This window comes from Podarcis vaucheri (assembly GCF_965113315.1).
Source record: "Podarcis vaucheri genome assembly, chromosome: 14".
Classification (NCBI taxonomy): domain Eukaryota; kingdom Metazoa; phylum Chordata; class Lepidosauria; order Squamata; family Lacertidae; genus Podarcis; species Podarcis vaucheri.
This window is the reverse complement of record NC_138752.1, coordinates 45,356,560-45,380,240: the sequence shown is the minus strand read 5'-3', so window position 1 is coordinate 45,380,240 and position 23,681 is coordinate 45,356,560. Positions and strand designations below refer to the sequence as shown.

At 42.8% G+C, this 23,681-nt stretch overlaps 1 protein-coding gene across 2 annotated transcripts in view; it reads left to right on the top strand.

Annotated features, from left to right (window-relative positions):
• Positions 1-2,126: 2,126 nt before the first annotated feature.
• The window catches only part of USP22 (ubiquitin specific peptidase 22), a 102,319-nt gene continuing 80,764 nt past the window's right edge, over positions 2,127-23,681 (top strand). The window contains exon 1 of one of the 2 annotated variants that reach the window (XM_082199777.1): positions 2,127-2,297. In XM_082199777.1, the coding sequence (XP_082055903.1) occupies positions 2,172-2,297 (126 nt within the window). In that variant the 5' untranslated portion in view covers positions 2,127-2,171. The remainder of the gene's footprint in view (positions 2,298-23,681) is intronic. The other variant, XM_082199776.1, reaches the window with a different exon arrangement.

Sequence of the window (23,681 nt, the reverse complement as noted above, 5' to 3'; positions counted from 1 at the left end):
CCCCTAAACCCTCAATCCACTGGAGGCCCCAGGCACTAACTTTGTGCTAGTCCATGAAGGCATGCCATCATAAAATTGTGTTAAAAGTTTTTGCCTAAAATACTCTTTGCTGTTTGCTGCAATGCACTAAACACTCCTACCCCTGCGGAACAAGAACCTTGCTGCCTTCCTTATTAACTCCGAATGCACTCCTGTATTTTATAGGCAAACACACACATATACACAAAGTATATAGAAACTACTATATGGGGGGCATGGTTCAGGAGGGCGGAGAAACGGCTCTTCCCGCTACTGTATATGTTCACACCACCCGAAGAAAATCCTTTAGATTTTACAAATGCAAGGCACAGCGGCGACGGCAGGGAGGGAAGCCTCTACTCTTCCATTGCTCGTGTGAAGGAAGAGTTGCCCAGGAGAACGCAAAAACAGCACGTGGAGAACCACAGGGGAGGAGGCAGCAAGGTCAGCTGGGTGGAGGAAACGCAATTGCCCAGCAGGGCTTGCTCCGGTGGGGCAGCGGCTGCACTGGTGTGTCGGCAAGCAGGGCTGAGGTTTGAATCTGCAGAACCGGAGCCGGGCAAGAAGAAAACGGGGCATTTGACAAGGGCTAATTAAGCATCATCCTCATCATCCAGCTCAGCTCCTCCCTCCTTGTAAGGAATCACTGGGGTAACAGAGAAGCTGCAAAGTTAAGCGGATATGACAGCAACGGCGCTCTGTGTCCCCCCCCCCCATCCCGCACATCCTGCTTGCTGCCTGGGGGAAGGCGGCCCCTTTGCCCTGACATCGCTTCCGCAGCCAATCCGCAACCCGGTGACGTGAGAGCGGCGGGCGACCCCTCCAATCCACAACCCCGCACCGCAGCATGTGCTCCTTTCCCCCCTTGCCCTCCCCCCTCCTTTTCGGTTTCCCAACTTCCTTTGTCAATCAACGGGGCCCGAGGGTGGGACGGGCCCAGGCGAACCCGCCTTTTCTTTCCCTCGCCTCCTCCCGCTGTAAGGGAAGGCGGCGGCGGCCAATGGGAAGCGGGAGAGGGGAGGGACATAAGCCGACGGCTACCAATAGGGCCGCACCCGCCGGGCCTCCTTGCGGTTCATGGGCGAAGTGCTGTTCTCTCTCTCTCCCTCTCTCTCGTTTTTCTCTCTCCCCCCCCGCACCCCCGCTCCTTTCCCAGTTGGTTTGTCCCGCTACGGGCCTGGCGGGGCTTCGATTGAGTTCGCTCCGTCTTTTGAGGAGAAGACCATTACACATCGCAGAAAAGGGGTGGGGGGGGCGAGAAAGGGAATGAGATGAGAGAGAGAGATTTAAAGAGACACGAACCCCGGCGAGCTCGCGAGGCTGACTGACTTGAGGGGGAACCGGAGGCGAAGAACACACCCCTCCGAGCCGGCCGCCCAGCAGCGGCACATCGCGCCCCTCGCTGCCGCCGCCGCCGCCAGGGCTTCCCCCTCTCTCTCTCCCCCTCGTCCCCGCTCCTCCTTCTCCCGTGAGGCCTCCATGAGGTAGCGCGCGGCGGCGGCGGCGAAGATTCTCCTCAGCCCGCCTCTCTCTCTCTCTCTTTGCCCTCATCTTTGTGGCGCTCTGCCTCCTCAGTGGCGTCGTCGGCGTCGGCGCTTTGTTCGGAGCAGCCGGGGGCGGGGCGGGGTTGAGGCGAAAGCGGCGGCGGCGGCGAGGAGGCGGCGGCGGCGAAGGAGGAGAAGAAGAGGCGCAGGAGGAGAGTGAAGAGGGAGGAAGAAGAGGGAGGAATCCGAGGAGGAGGAGGAGGAGGAAGAAGAGGAGCCGCTCCCCTCCCCCCCCTCCGCCTCACGCCGCCCGCTCCCCTCCCCCTCCGCGCACCGCCACCACTGCAGTCGGCGGGGGCGGCGGAGGCCGCGCAGCAGCCCTGAGGGGGGTGGCGGCCCGCAGTCGCCCCCCTCAGCGACGAAGGAGCCAGCAGCCAGCGGCGGACTGAGGAGACCCCCCTCCTTCCCCTCCCTGTCGTCCCCACCACCCCGACAATATCCCTCCCTCCCGTCCCGGCTCCCCTTCCCGGTCTTCGCTCCCACCCAGCTCCGATTTGGGATTCCCCCGCCTCAACCTCCCCCCCCCTTCGTCTGCTTCTTCCTGCTCCTCCCGCAGCCTAGCAGAAGCCGTGCCGGCGGGGCGGGCGGATTGATGTGGGGGGGTCTGACATGAGTCCGCCGGCCGCCGGGTGCTGCCATGTGACCGGCTTCAAGGTGGAGAACTGGAAGCAGAACCTGAGGGTGATCTACCAGTGCTTCGTGTGGAGCGGGTCGGCCGAGACCAGGAAGCGAAAGGTAAGGGGGCAATAAGCGGATTTGGGGTAGGGGTGTGTGTGTGGAAAGAGCGACGGGCGCGCAAATGGCCATGCGGACCCCCAGCAGCAAAAGCGGGGCAGGCTCGGCACGGAGCGGTCCAGGCAGATTCTCCCTTTAATTCTCGGTTGCCGCGATTCCCCGCTGGGGGGCAGGATTCCTCCTTCTAAACCCCCCTCCCCATTTCCAAAATATGCCTTTAGCTCTTCCCCCCACGGGATCAGTCCCGCATCGCTTGTCAAAAATTTCTGCCCTGCCTGCCCTGCCCCTAAACCCGCTTTTATTCGGCCGTGGGGAGAGCAGGAGAAAGAATGCTGATGGGGCTCCCTGTCCCCAGACGTCGAGGCTTTGAAATATGGGGGTGGCCGAAGCAGCCGCCGCCTCCTTTCCTGTTGTGGGTGTCGGAGGGCGTGAGGGTTTCCCGGAATCGGACAACTGCAGAGCACGCCTGGGAAGGGGAGGGATAGAGCAGGAGGGAGGGAGAAGTGAGAGCTGCCCAGACAGGGCAAAATAGCATGTCCGGCCTGCTTTTGTGCACTTGTGGGCTCCCCCCCCCCTTGTGTGTGTGTGCGGGTAGGGGAGGCATTGCTGAAGCATTTTCTTCAGACTGCCCCTCTCAGTCGTGGGCTGTGTTTGACACGGAAATAGCTGCCTTTTTAAAAAGTTAAGTGGAGGAACACCGAAAAAGGGGGAAGTGGCTTTCTGTAATCCTTGCCCCCAGCGAGTGGCTCTATCGAGCTGAGTTACTTATGAAGGATGGTTTGGAGGGGGTCGGAAAGGTGGGTGGGTGTAGGCTGCAGAAGGGAAGAGGAAGGGGTGGGGTTGGGGGAGTCGGAGGGGCGTGGAGAGGTCGCCCTGCGGTTTGAGCAAGTTATTGGGGTAGAAGCTGTGACTGGACTTGGAGTTCCTAGGCAGGCAGAGGAAGCAAGTCCTGTTTCCAAGGACACAATAGGTGGAAATGATTCTGCACACCATTGATGCATGTGAATTTTTTTAAAAAATAATAATCTTAAAAATCATATGGGACAGCATCTGAGTGTGTTAGGGGCGACCAAAGGTATATGTGAGGGAAAATGGAATTTATACACAGAGATGGGAAGTGCTTCGGTCACATTTAATTTCACTGCATAGTTAGTCTAGAGGGAATTCAAAGTAAATAACTACAATGAAGAAAAACTATCTCTGTTGCTTTCCTGATAATTCAGTTCTGTAAACATTTCTCTCTTACCTATGTGCCCCCTTCCTTCTTTCCCTCTCCACTAGTCTCCAACAGCTTTCTGAGTGGGTCTTACTCATAGTACCTCATGTAGAGGTTGATGAAATCAAGTTTTGCAAACTGAGAAACAACACAATTAGTAAACCAATGGTACAAAACATAAACAACTGGAAAAATACGATTTTTTATAAATTCTAGATGTCAAATCAGTGCCAAACATCTATGTGTCAGGAATGAGCAAATTTCAGATTCTGATGTGCTTGAGTTAATTTTTGTTATGTCAACTGAATATAGTGATTTATGCCAGTGGCTTACATGAGAATGACATATGTTAGATTTGTGTAGTGTTATATGGAGGACTATTTGAGGGGATATATGGGAAGGTTAGGTGGTTACTGTTTCTGATTTGGTGTCAGTGAGGCAGGCATTTCTCTTGGGTTGATGATGCAAGGAGTATCAGTGTACCTGCTTTTTTCATGAAAATAACAGCTACTACAAGTGTGTGTTTCATACCTAATGATTACTTAGCTGTTTGTAGATTTTGCATTTTGGGAGTTTGTTGTTTTTATGCACAATTAGGCCCTAAAACCTGCCTGCAAATTACCAAGACTTGGTCTACATATGCAGCAGAATGGGATGATAGAGTAGACTGGACCACTTCAGACTGCAGGTTTTTGTGGGGAGGGGGTAGTTTTGCATGCCCCCCCAACCCTTTCCTGAAGATAGAAAGCTAGCATCACAGGGGAAAATATATTAGCCCACACCACTTTTTGCTAGTTCTTTTATATAGGAAAAAATCATAATTCATATAGGTAAAATTCATAGATATGAATATTTGCTTGCCTTTCAAAGGGCTACAGTTCTTCTACCAGTTTTTCTACCTCTCATTGTGCTGCAGATTCAGATAATTGCATTTAGGATTCGGCCAGGCAATGCTTTGTACCTTTTGGGATGGTTCAAAAGAATGAGTTTCTAAATCTTACCACGTTTCTTTACACTAATAATTTTTGAAGTACTTTGACCCTGTTGAGGGAAGTAATACAATAATGGTTCTTACTATAATGTTGGAGGCAGAGAACAATGTTAATGGCGGTTTTAGAGATCTTGCACAATATTTAATTTGAGGTTTTTCTTTTTAAAACTGTCATAATTTAATAGTTTTCTTCATTTGTAAGCTTGGGCACTAAAGCCAAACTTTTGGAATTTCAGGGAAGGCTGCCTTTTGTTGATTACACCCATAATTTCATCATGTGGGGTGGAGGGATAAAATACGTATGCATTTGATGAAGAGGAAGCATTTTCTGCTCAAGTAGCCTGATAGCTAACCTGTTCTCTAGAAGGATGCTGCAGTGTTGGAGTCAGTAGATGTTTATTTTGGAGGCCATTCTTCGTAGGAGAGACTTCTACTGCTTTATTCTACTTGGTATGCAAAAATGGAAAGGAAAAATAGTGTAAATGGGTGCTGAGATGGTTGAAGTCAGGCACTGAAGATTCAGTGATGGGAAAGGAAACATACAATTGCCAACATCTGTCTCCAGCAGTATTGATGCTATAAGATTCAGTAATTAAAAACAGTCCTTGTCAAAGGAACACAGCCTTTCGAAATTACATTTTACTCTATGGACTATCCAATAAATAACTGAAAGATTGTATCATTTGATTTTTTGATATCTGCTTCCCTGTTTTATTTCTTTCCAGGCTTTGCATCTTAAAAATCCAGATATCAATACAAACTGCAGGGGGCAGAAAGTGTCAATTTTTGCTTCCCTACTGGACTGCCAACATTGCTTATTGCCTTGGATTTTGAAAGGCTGTTTCTGTACTATGTTGCTACTTTTCCTTTCCATTATTCTCCTCTGCTGCCACCAGTTAATGCAGCTTTGGTCTTAAATTCTTAACTCATGTTTTTATTACAGAGAAAGAAGGCTGTTTTCCGCATTAATTTTTGTACTACTGCAAGTTACTAATAAAAACTGCAACGGAATAGAATTTTTAATAATCTTCTTTGCAAGACAAGAGTTGAGTGCAGGTGACACTCAACTTATGCAGGGGTTACTTTCCAAGGATTTTGTATAAAGCCAAAATCGTCAAAACACATTAGGTGCTATAGTGGGTGGGATTGCCACAGTATTTTGTTTCTGACTTCCATCCCCTTTTTAATTTTTAAAATTATTTCTGCCAAGCACGTGAAACTGAATGTGCACAAGTTAAACGCACGTAAATTGAGAGTTATTTGTAGCTTGAGAATCTGGAAACTGCTCAGGTCTCAATCAAGACGGTTTTATTTCATATGTGTTCTGGGCCAGTAATATTTAATTAGAAATTAACAAGAATTGCTAAGTGGACATTTGGTGTATCTAACATAGTAAGATTGGTATGATTTTACAAGTTTTAGAAGTGAAAGGATTGCCTAACTAAAAGCACATAACAGCTACTGTAATTCAGTGGCCTGAATGTTAGATGAACTATCAATATAAAATCTACAAGGCTTGTTTAGAAGCTAGGCCTGTTTCTTTTAACAACCCCTTCCTCAGACCTGTTGTGGCACCTTGGCTCTATGCAGAATTTAGATTTTTATTGACATTGGTATTGCACAGTTTAACTGCATATTATAAATATTATTTTGGATTAGTTATGGATATATCCTTATGAGACAAGAGTAGTAGTTCTGTTGCAGAGGTTGTGGAGGGGACTTGCATAAGCCAGAATAAATCATGGCTGTAACTGGTATTTACTATAGGGAAATGTGCATAGCTAAACTGCACTACAAAATGACATGAATATCAGCAGCTTTGTATATGTAGACTATGATTTTGACTTTACAACAGCAAAACAAAGTGTTATATTAAATTATGCCAAACCTGAAATGGTTTTAAATGAAATTAATTGGTATGTGTACTGTTGTGTACATGGTTTATTTTGTAATTACTTAAAAATGACAAAAACTGATTGAGGTCAGAACCACAATTCTGAATGATTCTAAAGCATTCATTTAAAATGGAAACAAACATTGCTACTTTCAACAGAATTTGATTCTGCAGAAGCTATTGTAACAATGGCTGTGTTCTTTTACCTACACCTGTCAAAGAACACTCCTTTGCTACCATTGCTACTTCTTCATTCTGTACATGATACACATGCATATACTTGCTTCTTCTCTCACAGTGCTCCACCTTCTTGCCTAGCTTCCAGCTATTTCCATGTTGCTTTTCTTTCTCTTTACTTGACAAGTGATTTTCACAGTAGCTGTATAGTCATGCTTAGCTGGTTGGTGGTGTGATGGTATTCTGTGCTTTTTAGGACTTCAGTTCCTTTTCCTCACTGGAGTGCAAGAGGTGGGCCCACTTCCTCTCGTGTGCTTCCATCTTGAAATGTGTGAGGCAGCTGTATTATACATGCTTTCTTGTTAGATCACACACACAGACACACAGAGAGAGAGAGAAACATACACAAGCAACTCCACATTTGCACGTGTTTGGCACTTGTGCGACTACTGACGTGTGCCATTTTTAACACCAGAAGGGGGTGGGATGGGCTTATATATGTCCCATGGATGTGCGTGGTGCCTCGGAACGCAAGCCCTGCATAAAAGGGGAGTTGCCTGTATATAATTCTTGTTTTATTATTGAATTTGGCTAGCCTTTACAGTTCACAATAAGGCTAAAAATCTGACTATCTGAAGTCAAGAGCAGGAAACTAACATGTTCAGTTTTGTTGTAAGTGCAGTAGGAATGTAATGGGGGGGGGGTTAGGGAAATATTTGGCCAAATGGTAGGTATCTGATGGTTTGCGAGTTTACTGGAAGGGAATGAATTGGCACCAAAGTTTAATAAGAAATGGCTAATATATTTTGAATCCTCAAATATCGCATTGGGAATTTATTTTCTACCAGTGCAGATTTTTGAGGCTTACGTTGCTGTTGGTACATCTTCATATCTTAAGGATTCTGAAGACTTGTTTCTGAATCGCTTTGTTATCAGAAGAGTGACGTAAATAGAACTGACTGGAAATGAGCAAGTTGAGTTAATTTGTCAAATCTGCCTATAACTTGCAGGACATGTCTGTTCTCATTCTGGAATGGGTGGTGAGTTTTGGTAATCTGCTTATGACAGATGTGACACTGTCCCTGATAGTGTAAAGAAATAATTCCTGGGGAGGCTTATTGTGTGCTTTGTACTCTCAGCACTGCAGGATGTTTTGGTTTCTTGTATTTCTGCAGCTGATGAAAAATAAGGTTAAAATGCCACTTGATTGTTTACCTATTATTTGATGGAGCATCTGAGCGCCTGACAACTGTCAAATACACTGGTACCTCGGGTTACAGACTTAATTCGTTCCGGAGGTCCATTCTTAACCTGAGGTACCACTTTAGCTAATGGGGCCTCCTGCTGCCACCATGCCGCCGGTGCACGATTTCTGTTCTCATCCTGGGGCAAAGTTTGTAACCTGAGTTACTACTTATGGGTTAGCGGAGTTTGTAACCCAAAGCGTTTGTAACCCGAGGTAGCACTGTACCCGTATGGAGGTAGCAATCTACCTTTTTTTAGTTGCAACATACTCTTGTCTGATAGTAAAGGCATAAATAAGTGCTCCTTTCTCCTTAGTGAAAGTTTTATTCAGGAACAGGTATCGTATTTTAAAAGCTCTTAACTTCTGCCTCAAATGTTCTGTCTCTCCGTGGTTAGCTTTCATTTTAAACAACATTTTTGATTGTCCACAGATTGACAACCTTTTTGGACCCATGGGCACACTTGGATTTTAAGAGTGCCCTGGATACTCCTCAGTCTGGTTGTTTCTCGCGTCCCTTCCCAACAGAGAAAAAGAGAATGCATACACACTCTTTGCTTTTCCATGAGTATGGGTAAAAAACTAGTTCCAGTAGAATTTTCCTCTTTCCTCTTGAATTTGCAAGGTTTTAAACAGAATCTCCAAACACTACCATCAAATTAAAGCTTGCATGTTTGCACTGCATAGTCAAAAATAAAAACACAGAAGAGCAGGATGGATTTTCATGAATTTTACATAGGATGACAATAGAAGCTCCAACAAATTGCAGATCCCACCTGTGCCCACAGAGGTGACATGATTTGGTGATGGTATTAAAGAGAGCCCTTGTAAAAATTGTGAGGATTCATAAGGATCTGTGTCTCTAATCTGTTTTTGCACCATGGCAGTGCTGGAAAGCATAATATCCATGATTTTCAATGGAGATAGACGTGATCTGTGATTGGATGTGGGCGGTGGGGGTGGGAACTTGTGGGAAATTATGCATTTTCAATAGGACCAGTTTTATTAGATTTGATGCATACTCTCACACACCATCTTTCTATGTTCTTTGGCACTTCTCTCTTGACTTCTACTGTACTCCACCTTTGGCCTTCTTGCTTCATTTTTCTCCCTTCACTCCTACTTCCTTCTTTCACTTTTTCTCATTTACTCAGGTACTGATCTGAGTCTTGAAATGAACTGAAGAAGTGAGAAAGAGAACCATTCTTCTGCACCTTTATCTCCATGTGCTTTTCAGGGATGGAAATGGGGAAGTAACCACCCTTTGTACCTCATTATGGAGGTAAAAGTAATGGAGAGAGAATTAGAGGCTTAATGGGCACTAGGGGAAGTCCTCAAGGGTCCATGGAGTACATATGTACTACTTTGGCAACTCCATGTTTAGGCTAACCCATGACTTCTGAATGAAACCCAAGAAGAACTATTTGATTCTTGAATATTGTTGCCATTCAACTGTACAGTGGTACCTTGGGTTACAAATGCTTTGGGTTACAAACTCCGCTAACCCGGAAGTAGTACCTTGGGATGAGAAGTTTGCCCCAGGATGAGAACAGAAATTGCGCGGTGGCGCCGGCAGGAGGCCCATTAGCGAACGTGAGCCTCAGGTTAAGAAAGGTTTCAGGTTAAGAATGGACCTCTGGAACGAATTACGGTAAGTTTGTAACCCGAGGTACCACTGTATTTGCATTATTCAATTCTATTTGCATCACTTTGTTTGTCCAGTTCTTGATAATAGCAGCTTAAAATTTAGTTGCATTGTTTCAACCTCGTTAACAAACTTAATAGTGAACAGAATTGTATGAAAGAAACTGATGCTATGTTACTTTACCAGTCAAATATTTGAAGGAGTAAATTGACTTGTTTTCTATACCAGCTGTAGATTGGGCCTGTCCAAGCAACCTTTTTCAGGAAATACTAGAAATGTTATTGGATATCAGTAGATAATTCTTGTGTTTCATTTGTGTTCTGTATGGAATTATACCTTGTAACTTGGAACAGTAGTTGGCTCCTGGGGGAAAATGTGGCTTCACAAATCATGTAGGCCAAGGGTCAGCAAACTTTTTCAGCAGGGGCTGGTCCACTGTCCTGTGCCCCACAAATAACCCAGAGATGCATTTTAAATAAAAGCACACATTCTACTCATGTAAAAACACCAGGCAGGCCCCACAAATAACCCAGGGATGAATTTTAAATAAAATGACACATTCTACTCATGTAAAAACACACTGATTCCTGGACCATCCGCGGGCTGGATTTAGAAGGTGATTGGCCGGATCTGGCCCCCAGGCCTTACCTTTGCCTACCCATGATGTAGGCTATACTATGCTTTATTTCTGGATCTCTAGTCTTATAATCTTTTCAAATGTAAAGAGAGAACCTATATACAGTGGTACCTCGGAAGTCAAACGGAATCTTCCGGAAGTCTGTTCGACTCACTTCTGGGTTTGTGGCATTCGGGAGCCAAAACGTTCAACTCGCAAGGCGTTCGTCAACCAAGGTACAACTGTATTGGTAGTCTCACTACACATTACCTAGCTTGAGGATTATGTATCACCCACTCTTATTCTTTGCTGTCTACTTAAATTTAGGGTGAAATCTAATGCTATTCTCACTCAGAGTAGGCCCCTTGAAATTAATGGATATGGCTAACTTAGGTCCATTAATTTCAATGAATCTGTTCTGAGTAGAGCTGAGCTACTACCCTTAATGTTAAACTTATAAACATCTAGTCATAGTAAATTCAGATCCATGATATATTCAGCTGTTACTCCCTCTAGTAGTGAGGTTTGTAGAAGTACAACCCGTCCCTTTTTTAAATTTAGGAGCACTCTCTAAATTAATTTAGGATTAATTTGCCTTTCTTTTAATCTCCTTTTGCTTGGAAGAGCAAGGCCACCCAAAATGAATTAGTAGAAGGAAAAATTATATAAGTAAATAGATATGAGTGATAGGTACATCATTTAATTCCTTGGTTTTATTTTATTAAATAGGGGGATATACTTGGATTGCGTTTTTATACTCTTTTAAAAGGAAAAGAATTTTCTTGAATTTAGTCTGATAGGAATAGTTCTGGTTGAAGTTCTCCAGCAGTTACTTGAGGCTTTTCTTTATATTTGATACTGTTATTTGAACAATTAAAGAGAAATTAGAATTTTGATGGCTATAGTGGAAGGTTTAGCTCCGCATAGATGTGGCTTGAAATGTACTTTTTGTCTTGTTAGTATTTGTGTGTGACATGCTGTAGGGCTAAACAATATATATTTCATTTTGGAAAGAGAAAAAGAGTAGGAACAAACAGGGACCGCTTCTTTCCTGTTCCACTAATGTTTCTGTTAGATCCTTTCATTTGTGACAATGGGGTACAGTCCTGCTAGCTGCCACTTATTCCTCTTTTAAGCAACAAGGGAGAACACTCCAGAGGTATGAGAAATTGTCTGTCAATTGTTATGAGAGGCCTGGAGAGGAACACTTAAAATGCTAAAATGTGTTCCATAATTAACCACGTTAAAGGCTAGAATCATTGTGATGCTATGGCTGCGAACATTTCCTGAAGACTGGTTTCCTTCCAGGGTGTCTCACTTTAAAATAAAATAAATAATAGAATGAATGTCACAAGAAACAAAAATAAGCTATGTTTGTACACTAACATAGGCAGTACAAATTACTTTAGAAGACACCCTTCTGCTTTGAGCCTTGATTGTCTGCTTCATTTCCTATTTAAAAGTATGCTTTAAAATGTCAGTATATAAATGATAGCTTCCTTGTTCAATGACTTGTATATGCAAATGTACCAATTATATGACTGCCAGACATGTAAGTATTTTCATACTAAAATTTATTGATGAGATTTTGTCCAGGGTCATGAGTCATGACTATAATGAGAGAACTGATTGTCCAGCAGTCATGGTGGTTGTAGAGTGCAAGTGTGTCTGTACAACATACACTACTTAGGTACCATTGGAAGGATGGAGACCCTAGTGGAAGGGGTCAAGAGAGGAGAGAGGCAAAATCAATGGTTACTGAGAAGAATAAATGATAAGAAAGATCTAGTCAGGACCCAAATAACCATGTAACTAGTTTCATGTGGCCAAGTGGCTCTTTGACTTGTATAGCAGCTCCTGTACTATACAGTGGTACCTTGGGTTACGCTTCAGGTTACAGACTCTGCTAACCCAGAAATAGTACCTCGGGTTAAGAACTTTGCTTCAGGATGAGAATGGAAATTGTGTGGTGGCGGCGCGGCAGCAGCGGGAGGCCCCATTAGCTAAAGTAGTGCTTCAGGTTAAGAACAGTTTCAGGTTAAGAACGGACCTTCAGAACAAATTACGTTCTTAACCTGAGGTACCACTATATAGTGAATCCGAAGCAGCTTCAAAAGCCGTTTGTGTTGTCACAGGAATGACCAGATCTGGTAGCTTATAGGCCAAATATATAATACGAAGTGACTTTATTTGACACACACACACACACACACACACACACACACACACCCCACTGGTAGCCTTTCACATTCTTAGCAATATGTGGTAAAAAAAGAATTTAACTTTCAAAAGGGTTGTGTGTGTTTGGTTCCACACATTAATGTTGGCATCCCTCTTTAGCATGCATGAGGCTTTGTCACAGCTGATAGCCATGTGCTCCATTATAGCTGTTGTGTATCACTGTCTTCACTGGGGCATGCATCAAGGGGTGGGGAAAAGAAGTCAGGTTGTATGGCAACATATATCTCTTGGTTACTGGGTTGCAATCTGGAGTGAGAGTGGTTCCTGTTAACACAGAAGTTGGCTGTACATGTAGCATAATGTTTCACGGTTCAAGAAAATGAGAAAATCCTATGTGCGCATGAACCATTGGGCAGGGGCTTACTGGTTAGTGTGAAGTATCTCAGAAGCTGGACAAAGTAAGACAATGGATCAGAAAATGGCTAGTTGCTGAACATGTTCAGCATTGATCCCCATCTCCACTATGAAGAAGCAAAAGGAAATACATTTATGGCAGTGCACTTCTTTAAGTTTCATGCCTGAGAGCATAGTTGCAGTGATCACAAGCTTAGGTGGAGCTGCATTCCTTGACATGGGGGTTCTGAATATAAACAACTGATTCATAGGATAAGCATAGCAATTAGTAAGTGTCGGGATAGTGATCTGTATTTCACCCCCGTTGGTCAGTGATATTACTGAGATACAATCACTTCAATGTATACATCTGCAGCAATTGTAAAGTGGTAAAAGGAGATGAGAGAATTGGAAGATGTATATGGAATAACACATCTGCATTGGTGCTGGGGCAGTTAGATCTACACCTACAAAAAATTAAAGCCGTATGATTCATTAATTCAAATAGCACATTCCATTCATGCCTCAGTCTAGGCATATTTTTATCTGTTTCCATGTACAAGTAAATGTGCTGTAATTCTGATGAATTGATTTGCTTCTGGCAATTTGAAAGGTGACTTGAGTTATGTGTAACTACCACTCGCAGGGCAGTTCCCCTTAGCTATGTCCTGTACAAATAATTAAATATTCGCTCCCATTAAAGAACAGACATTAGTCTATAATCAAGCTTTGCTTTGAGTTCACATAGAATAATTTGTTGATAAATGTGAACTTGTGAACTTTATTAATCAACATTAATGAACATTCTATTTCAGTTTCTCTCATCTGTTCTCTGGTTGCCTTGCCTGTGGTTTAATGGTGTTTGAAATTAACATTCCTCTGTCTAGGAATCTTGAGAATCAGCAGTGATGTCAATTCAGTTTTCAGAAACATTTCCCAGAAGTTACAGTAATATGTGAAGATTTTGAGATGTGGCATATCAAAGGTATCAGTCTCCAGAGTAGTTGGTACTCTTTCAGGCCGGAATAAAGTAGCCAGATACTATGTAAGGTAAAGGGACCCCTGACCATTAGGTCCAGTCATGGCTGACTCTGGGGTTGCAGCGCTCATCTCGCTTTATTAGCCGAGGGAGCCGGCGTACAGCTTCCGGGTCATGTGGCCAGCATGACTAAGCCGCTTCTGGCGAACCAGAGCAGCGCACGGAAACGCCATTTACCTTCCCGCCGGAGCGGTTCCTATTTATCTACTTGCACTTTGACGTGCTTTCAAACTGCTAGGTTGGCAGGAGCAGGGGCCAAGCAATGGGAGCTCACCCCGTCACGGGGATTCGAACCGCCGACCTTCTGATCGGCAAGTCCTAGGCTCTGTGGTTTAAGCCACAGTGCCACCCGCATCCCAGATACTATGTAGATTCTAGTATAATAAGTTGAGAATTAAAGACTATTCTTACGAGTTTGAGGAAACTCAAGGTCTCCCTAATTCAGTCCTTGGCATTGCAACATTTCTGTTTCATCCCCATTGTTTACCTAGTTGCTACTTAAAATATCTTCAGTGGATGAGATTGCTAGGCAACCTGTTACATTGCCCGGTTCTGAAAGCAGTTACTAATAATTTATATTAAATCTACTTTTCTGTACACACTCTAGGGCCACTGATAGTACCAGCAAACATTGATCTTCATGGCAGCCTTTTAAATAATTGAAGATCAGATTTCACATCTCCCCCTGCCATCTCAAACTGCTTCTTTTGTGTGCCAAACCTACTTGGTTTCATCTACTTATATCATTTGTCCAGCATTCTATAGACTCTTTAATCAACCTCTTTGCTCCTCTGAATCTTCCCAATCTCTTTATTGATGTGGTATCAAAAAAGATGCATGTATCTAGCCTGTATATCGGGAATATTGTGAATTCTTTTCATTTTCAGAGTACTACTTCCTTTGTTGCGAGCTACACTGTTTAGCCCAGTCACTGTAGCAGAACCTTGCATCTAGAATACCTGATTCATTGTTTGTGGACTGTAGTACCATTATGAAAATGACTAGCAAGCTAAATTGTTGGCTTGCCATGCAGTACTCAATATAAATTCCTTCTTGGGCCTTTTGTAGCGTTTACCTCAGATTTTTTTGCTCTTTTTTGTGTGCAAAATATTAAGACTATAACAAAGAACATGCAAAGCTACATAGATTTATGCATACAGTATTGTATAGAAGAGGAGAATGTCAAAACATAGGAATATTCTTTTAGTAGAAATGTGCACTCTGGAAGCAGATGCAGTACAGTGGTACCTTGGGTTACAGGCGCTTCAGGTTACATACGCTTCAGGTTACAGACTCCGCTAACCCATAAGTAGTACCTCAGGTTAAGAACTTTGCTTCAGGATGAGAACAGAAATCGTGCTCCGGCGGCGTGGCAACAGCTGGAGGCCCCATTAGCTAAAGTGGTGCTTCAGTTAAGAACAGTTTCAGGTTAAGAACGGACCTCCGGAACGAATTAAGTACTTAACCCAAGGTACCACTGTATGTATATATAAATATATATACGTATACATATAGACGTGTGTGTGTGTGTGTTTGGAAAGAGAGAGAGAGAGAGGGAATGCCTCTTTTGTGTTTGTTGTTTTTATGCTTCAGGGCAACTGGAAAGGGGCGGGGAGGGGGACCCAGTGAAGTCTGTTGCTCTCAGATATCTAGGGGAACCTGTAAACCTTTGCTTGATACCAATTTGTCTGTTCCAGTCTCACGCCGAAAGTGAAATTATATTAGACAGGCTTGAAAAAATATTTCAAATCCTAGGTGCCTGCATGTTCATTCCTGCCATGGTGCTCCTTCGTTACAAATATTTGCTGCTTGCATGCTTAGAACTGTATTCACCATTAGTTAGAAGTTGAGTAGACCTATTGGAATTAATGGATGTGACCAACTTAAGTACGCTAATTTCGGTGGGTCTACTCTGAGTAGAAATTAGTTTGCCTACAACCCTTAGTGTAGATCTGCTAATTGGAAAAATACTGCATTTGTTATACTTCATAATTCCTGCCAAGGGCTAAGATAATGGATGTCAAGGAAGAAAATGGCAGGAGGCAGGAGGGACTAAGGGTCGTTTGGAGGAGTGATATAGGCTACAGAAACTACACTTGGTGATTTGATGTTGAGCCTTCAGTGTTCATTGATCATGCATTTGAGAACTTTTTCCTCATATTGCTACAGAGAAACTCTTTTTGAACAAGGATAGTCCCTCTTAAGCATGGTTTAGGTTCTCTAGCTTCTACAATGCATTTGGACCTTGTTGTTGCTCTTCAGAATTAATAGGGAAAATAGTAAGTGTACTACTTTATTGTCTTGCTTAGTTCTCCCCCCAATTCTGGATGTAAAAAATTACTATTCATGATACTAGTGGAACCTCTTTTGTCTTCTTTTTAAACTATGCTAGCATGTATTTACGTCCTAGTTTTGAAGCACCCACTTTTGATATTTGCTTTGCCATAGCAGTGTTGCTTTTGTAGAAAGGAACAGCCTGAAGGCTGCTGGACATTCTGTAAGCTGGCAATGACTCCAAGTAGACTGTCTGCCAGGCAAGGAAAGCCTGGTGCACAGCCGTGCTCTGGCAGCAACCAACACTTTAATCCCCTGCCTTGTTCAGGGCAGTGAGGTGTAGACCAGCCAGCAGAGTTGGTTCTGTGCCACATGGCAGAGTCCTTCTGTAACTGTTCATGCTGCTGGTCTTGTCGCTTTGTGCTTCCACAGCTATACAAGCGTGCCAAATTGAACTCTTCTGTCTAGTAGTCCTTTCTACAACATGATGTTATAAACATTATTGCCTAACAAAGAAAGGTGAATCTGTATGTGCATGTGTAAGCATGGATTTAAAAAAAACCACAACTGGTGGCATGAATAGGACCTGCTTAAGACTTGGCAAAGATTAACTGTTTCAGCTATTCTCCCAAAAGCAAAGGGAATCTCTTTTCACTTAAAGGCAATCAATCCCTCTGTTGGTGCTCTTTGAGGGGATGGTTTCTTTCCTGACTGTTTTAGAATTGGCCTCCTTAGATGGTCTAAATACTAGTTCTAGGCTCCATAATGCTTCAGTTTAGATACCTTAAGCATGCTGGTGCTTTTATTAACTACCCTTCTCCTTAAGGTCCCAGGGCAGGTTACAAGAATTTAAATACACCATGAAAAACGATTTAAAAACTACAGTTACAAAAAAATACAGTCACAAAAATAAGATTATGCTTTGGTTGAAACCTTGTCATTTAAGGTACAGATGGGTGGGGTATAAATAATAAATTAATATTATTATTATTATTAATGTATTTTGTATACCCTTTCTCAAAAGGTGGTCTGACCATTTAAGCAACTATTCTATCATACCTCTTTTCTTCTATCATAGAAATCTCCTCCTTTGCCTTGGAACTGTTGGATTGCAGCTTCTGCATCCAAATATATTCTCCTGCACCCCAGACATGACCAGATTAGAAATCACATTCCCCTGCTCAAATACAATAGATTTAATTCTAAAGAATATATGAGGGATAGTTGTACTAGATTCATAGTGAACATAGCCCATTGTAACAATGTATTCCTGCCTCTTTCTGAGCTCCTTAAATGTTGACTTGCAGCCACAGCAAAATGGTTTATCTGTGGTAACAAGCTGTTGAGGCAAAGTAACAATAGTGTTTCCAGAATAAATATGGCACATATGTTAAATGAGTTAGTGCTCCTCTGTCTTGAATGACCTTTTTTTCTGGAGGGATATATATATATATATATATATGCAGGTTTTGGTGTCTTCGGGTGTCTTCCCGTGTAAGAGTCGGGGTGTCTGTGCGACGTTTCGACGAGGTCTCACTCGTCATCTTCAGGCTGGTGCTTTCGGCTTCTTGTTACTGGAACAGAGCAGAATCTGGTGTTTGAGTTCCTATAAATACTGTTGAGGGGTGTGGTGTATAGCCTCCAACGTTCTGGGCAGAGAGGAAGTTCCTAGATTAGTGTGCCTCTTCTTCTTTTGTTCCTTAATTACTTGAGGGATATCTTGAGTGATTTCATGAGTGATATTCTGAATACCACTGGGTGGGTCATTAAGTGTAGATTAGTTGCTAAAGCTTTTGTGTCTTGACCTCTTGAGCTTGTGAAGAGTTTTTCTGAGAAGATGGCTGTGCTGCATTTAGTTGTGCTCTGGCTTGGCTTCGTGTATAGGGGCGAGCTGTGGTTTTGTGCCTTGTGCCAGCCAGATCTGTGTAGGGATTGCAGGGGGGTGCAGCATCCGGAGGTGCCACTATAGTTTGGCTACTGGATGGAGTCTGTAATATGTCTGTGGAGAGGGTCTGGGTTTGGGTCTGGTGTGGTTGATTGGTGACGGTGTTCTGTGTGCCTCTGGTTCTGGTGTCGGTTTTTGTGGGGAGGGCTAATTTCCAGATGTCTGGCAGGCGGGACGTGTCGTCACGCTTGTTCATGTTGTGAGGGTGTTTCTCTATCTCGATGGCTTCCATGATTATTCTCTTGTGGTGATGTTCCAAAATTAATTTTGCAGATTCCAAATTGCTCTTTAACATGGAACATCACCACAAGAGAATAATCATGGAAGCCATCGAGATAGAGAAACACCGACAAAAACCGACACCAGAACCAGAGGCACACAGAACACCGTCACCAATCAACCACACCAGACCCAAACCCAGACCCTCTCCACAGACATATTACAGACTCCATCCAGTAGCCAAACTATAGTGGCACCTCCGGATGCTGCACCCCCCTGCAATCCCTACACAGATCTGGCTGGCACAAGGCACAAAACCACAGCTCGCCCCTATACACGAAGCCAAGCCAGAGCACAACTAAATGCAGCACAGCCATCTTCTCAGAAAAACTCTTCACAAGCTCAAGAGGTCAAGACACAAAAGCTTTAGCAACTAATCTACACTTAATGACCCACCCAGTGGTATTCAGAATATAACTCATGAAATCACTCAAGATATCCCTCAAGTAATTAAGGAACAAAAGAAGAAGAGGCACACTAATCTAGGAACTTCCTCTCTGCCCAGAACGTTGGAGGCTATACACCACACCCCTCAACAGTATTTATAGGAACTCAAACACCAGATTCTGCTCTGTTCCAGTAACAAGAAGCCGAAAGCACCAGCCTGAAGATGACGAGTGAGACCTCGTCGAAACGTCGCACAGACACCCCGACTCTTACACGGGAAGACACCCGAAGACACCAAAACCTGCATTCCTGTACCCGTGAAAATCTACGAAAGCATATATATATATATATATATATATATATATATATATATGAATAGTAGAAGGGGAGACCTGCATCACCACAAACACATACACATATTGGGGCACATGCAGTTCTTTCCCACCTTCCTTTTTTGAGGATGGATTGTTAAAATGAGCCACATGTTAATTTGTATGCAGGATGGGATGGTGCATGAGGGTACGCTGCTCTACTACATGCATAAAGGCATTGCTCAGACTCTGCTGTCATTCTTCCTTGCTGGCTATGGACTGCCAGTCCATTCCCCCAATGACTTGGCCTTGATCTACCCTAGTTGAACAAGAACTAGCTCTGACAGCTGCTTTGTTGGGTCCCATCCCCCTGCCTCCCTTTAAAGACTAGTAGCTTCATTTTCTAGAAACATGCCACCCTTCCCAGTGCATTCCTAAAAAGCATTTTTCAAGGAAAAATGTCAGACAGCAATGCAGATTTCTCACTTTCTTTGTGGACTAAATAGCAGGTACCTTTACAGAAAGACTGCAGGCAGCTATTTTCTGCAGAATGCTGTTCTGAAAAGGGGTGGAGGAGAATTAAACCTATTTGAAAAGTTTATTCTATTGTATAGAATAATTTATGATAGTATACTACTATTGGTACTCTTATGTATCCCAGGATTTATTTATTGACCAACTGTTTTTGTTTTTTGTTTAAAAAAGACTTTATTATGAAGTTAAAATAACAATCCAGTAAGGAATGTAGTAAAATAAACAAACCAACATTAACTGCAGAATTGTCCATAAAAAGCATGTGGTTGTCAAGGATTTCTGTTGAGATACAGTAGTTGCAAAAGTCGATTGGCTTGGATTCCAGTGAGGAGTCAACATTAAGGTTTTTATTTCAGCTGCCAAGATAAAGTTGTTTTTTAAAAGCAAACACATTGAAAAGATTCTGCTTATTTAGTAAGTGGTGCCTTTCTTATGTCAGGTAGCCATGATGAAGGTGAGAGTTTAGGTTTTGGAACTTCAGGATGTAGCTTTTAATCAGCTTCCCCTTTTAACTCCTAGGTGAGTGAATATTATTTTAGGGATCTGTTAACAATTTATTCTGATGATAACTTGCATCCAAGAAGCAAGTGAAATAATATTGGAAGCCTATACTGACATGGCACACTTATGAACAGTGATTATCCTATTCCTGATTGTAAGAATATACTTAGCTCACTTTGAGGGGAAAGTTGCCTTGCCGTGGTCCTCGTCTTCGTCCCCTCCACATGCCTCAGGCAGATTAGGGTGATTGCATTAATGTAGCCAAATCTGGCCTTCAGATGCTGATTCCTAGGGGGAAAGTGTACTGTGTGTACAGTAGTTGGAATACAGAATCTACTAACCCACAAAGCTTACTGGATAAGCTCAAGGCAGTTGTCATGTCTGAGTTTTAACTGCTACATAGGGTGGCTTTGAGAATAAAATGAAAGAACCCCTAGGTAATCTGCCCTGAGCTCCTTAGAGAAGAGGTGAGATATAATACTATCTGAATCAGTGGGCCCAAGCATATATGCAAAATATTAGAAACAGCAAAAGTGAGATGCCCAAGCCTCTTCATAAGTTAGCTTCAATAATAATAATAATAATAATAATAATAATAATTTTTTATTTATACCCCGCCCTCCCCAGCCAAGGCCGGGCTCAGAGCGGCTTACAAGCAATAATAAAAACAAGATGAATGATTACACCTTAAAAACAAAAATAAAATACAACATTAAAATAATGGAACATTAAAATATTAAAATGTAGCCTCATTGCAGGAGAAGGAAAAGAAAAAAGAAAATGGGGGGGAGGGAATCAAATTGGCTCCAAGCCAAAGGCCAGGCGGAACAACTCTGTCTTACAGGCCCTGCGGAAAGAAATCAGATGCTGCAGGGCCCTGGTCTCATGAGACAGAGCGTTCCACCAAGTTGGGGCCAGTGCTGAAAAGGCCCTGACTCTGGTTGAAGCCAATCTAACTTCCTTAGGGCCTGGGACCACTAGGGTGTTGTGGTCTTCAATTGAGAATCTCCAGCTGAGGCAGTCAGACGCTTTCACTTATAGGAGAAAATAGTGCATGAATTAAAGTTTCTGGACATGGCATCTCTTTCTTTGATCAACTTCTCAAAATTCACAATTCTTTCAGGGGAAATATTGGGTGATATCACTACAGCCTGATTGCTTGCTACATGTTTCCGATGCAGAAGGGTGAGGGTCTGCCTCCAAGAAGACTTATCAGGTCAACATCTGCTTAGCTTCAGCACTTCTGCAAAATCAGATGACCTTGGACCACTCACTAGGTCCTGCTGGATTTAAATATTTTCTGAAAAAGAAACCTGAAGAATCTTACTATCTCATTTGCATAGGGTCAAAACATGATGCACTCCATAATGACACACACAGACACACGACTTTCTGATGTAAAAAAAAGTGCTCTTGCTTTCATCGGTCACTTTGACTGAAATTCAGCTTGTTTTGACACAGAGAATTGACAGCCGTGCTCCCTGAAACTGCTTCAAAAGAGTCCTTAAACTACTGTCCAAATAGTGGAAAACGTTAAGTGTGCCCTCTGCATTATCTTGCTTGCTCTTCTCCTCTCCTACCCTTTTGCATCTAATAAGCTGTATGTTCATTTCTGAAGATGACTTGGCTTTTGCTTCCATCAGTGCAATGTAGTGTTGAACTGCATCTCCCTAGTGTGAGTAGCATTAATCCTACTGTTCACCAATGAAAAGCAGTGTTTTGTAAGTAGGCTGCATGATGTTTGAAATTAGATGCTGGCTTTTGTGGTCTTGGATGCTGAACAGATTTTAGAAGGTCTGTGCATTGTGTTAAATGTTCATGTGATGGTAGTGGTTGCTTTTTAAATGTACTATATTTGAAATAGTTCAGTATATTAGGAATGTGGGCAAGTGTTTTTGTACATATGCATAGTATTTTTTAGAAAGTCAAAACTTAATTGCTGTAGAAACACATTTGCTGGGAATTTTTCTTAGCCATTAATCCCAGCAGGCAGTTTGGGAGATTGTATATTTGTTTTCAGTTAACTAAGCAATGCTTTGGCATTTAATGCAAAGTGTCCATAAATGAAAACACTATAATTTACTAATTTCTGGGGGTGGCATTATGTAATTACTGTCTAGTAGATAGGAAAATGTGGAGATAATACCAGCAGGGTATGAAGTGATGCTAAACATAAAATATTTAACCTTTCGTTGTTTTGGCTAGTTTTTGCCAGTGTTTTAATTTTTCTCATGCAAACTCCATGAGAACCCCACTTAGTGCAGACCTTCTAACAATAAATGCATTAAATGAAGCTGCTGATAGTATTTTTAGTCTCCAAAACTCCTTCGCTTCATACATTTATAGATTTCACATCTTGCAGGCGCTCCTTAAAAAAGATTTTTAAAGGATTAAGTATTGCATTGTCCAGGGTACCAATGAGTGGCATGTATCTTATATGACTGTAGGTCCATCCTGGAAACACTCATTCTCTAATGTACTGATCAGCTGATGAATGGAGGATTCAATCCTGTTTTTTGGAGGAGTCTACTTTGCCAGGGCATTCCCCACAGGGAACATGCTGGCAAAGCAGCATGTAGCAGAATTGGACCCTGCTCATCAACTGATATCAACTGATTGACGGGTGGGTGTGATTTGGGGGAAATGGTATTGTAGGTCCAATTTGTCCCTTGGTGAGCCAAGATTGGCTAGAGATTCCAAACCCCAGTGCTAAGCTAAATTAGGGCTTAGCTCAGTGCAGCACAGCAGCAGAATGACTGAGGAGGAGCAAAGTGGCTAGAGTCTCTCCAGGAGTACACAAAATGTTTTGATTTAGCATGACGTGAGAACTGGACCACTGGTAAGAATTGTGCATAATTTGACAACTTTAAGGACTGGAAAATTGGGAAACAATTAACTCCTAGACCGGTCTAAACTATATGCTGCATAAATAAATCATGTGGAGGATCTGTACTGCAGTGATCTTTCCTGCTAGCAGAATTGCAGTGATTCTGATGTGGGCTTATACTTGAGTTTAACCTAAATCGCACAGGACATTTTATTTTTTTAAAAGAAACTGACTCTGAGGGAGTTAACATTTCCCCCCCTTTTCTGACTTTCCCTCATGTTGCATAAATAAATCATGTTGTAGAGGATCTATATTGCAGCTATCTTTGCTGCTAGCAGGAATGAAGTGACTTTGATGTGGACTAATTAAGTTCACATTTTCTGTGGGCAGCTTACAGTGCTTAAAACAAAACAGAAGGGAACTGAGGTCTACAGTTGCCTACATAAGAACCATTGAGTTGCTAAAGCTTTGATCTACATTTCCATTAAGTTTCTTTTTCTGAAAAGATTGTGCTTAAGAGTATTTTCAGCTCCATCAACTGCAAAGCCCGTAATTTGGGACCCCCTCCAAATCATTGGCAAAATTTTGCAATCGTTTTTCAGCGCCGCCCCAACTGATACTCAGAGAGTCATAGGCAGGCAACCCCAATCTTCGGCCCTCCATATGTTTTGGACTACAGTTCCCATCATCCCTGACCACTGGTTCTGTTAGCTAGGGATCACGGAAGTTGTAGACTAAAACATCTGGAGGGCCGCAGGCTGGGGATACCTGGTCATAGGTATCACTGAAAAACCTGGTTCACTCCAAACTGGTGCCAAAGTTTTTCAATCATTTTGCATTTTTGAACCCCCCATTTTGCAGCACCCCACAAAAATGCATCAAACTGAGCGTTCTAGTTAATGCCACTGTAGTTAACAACACTCAGATTCCC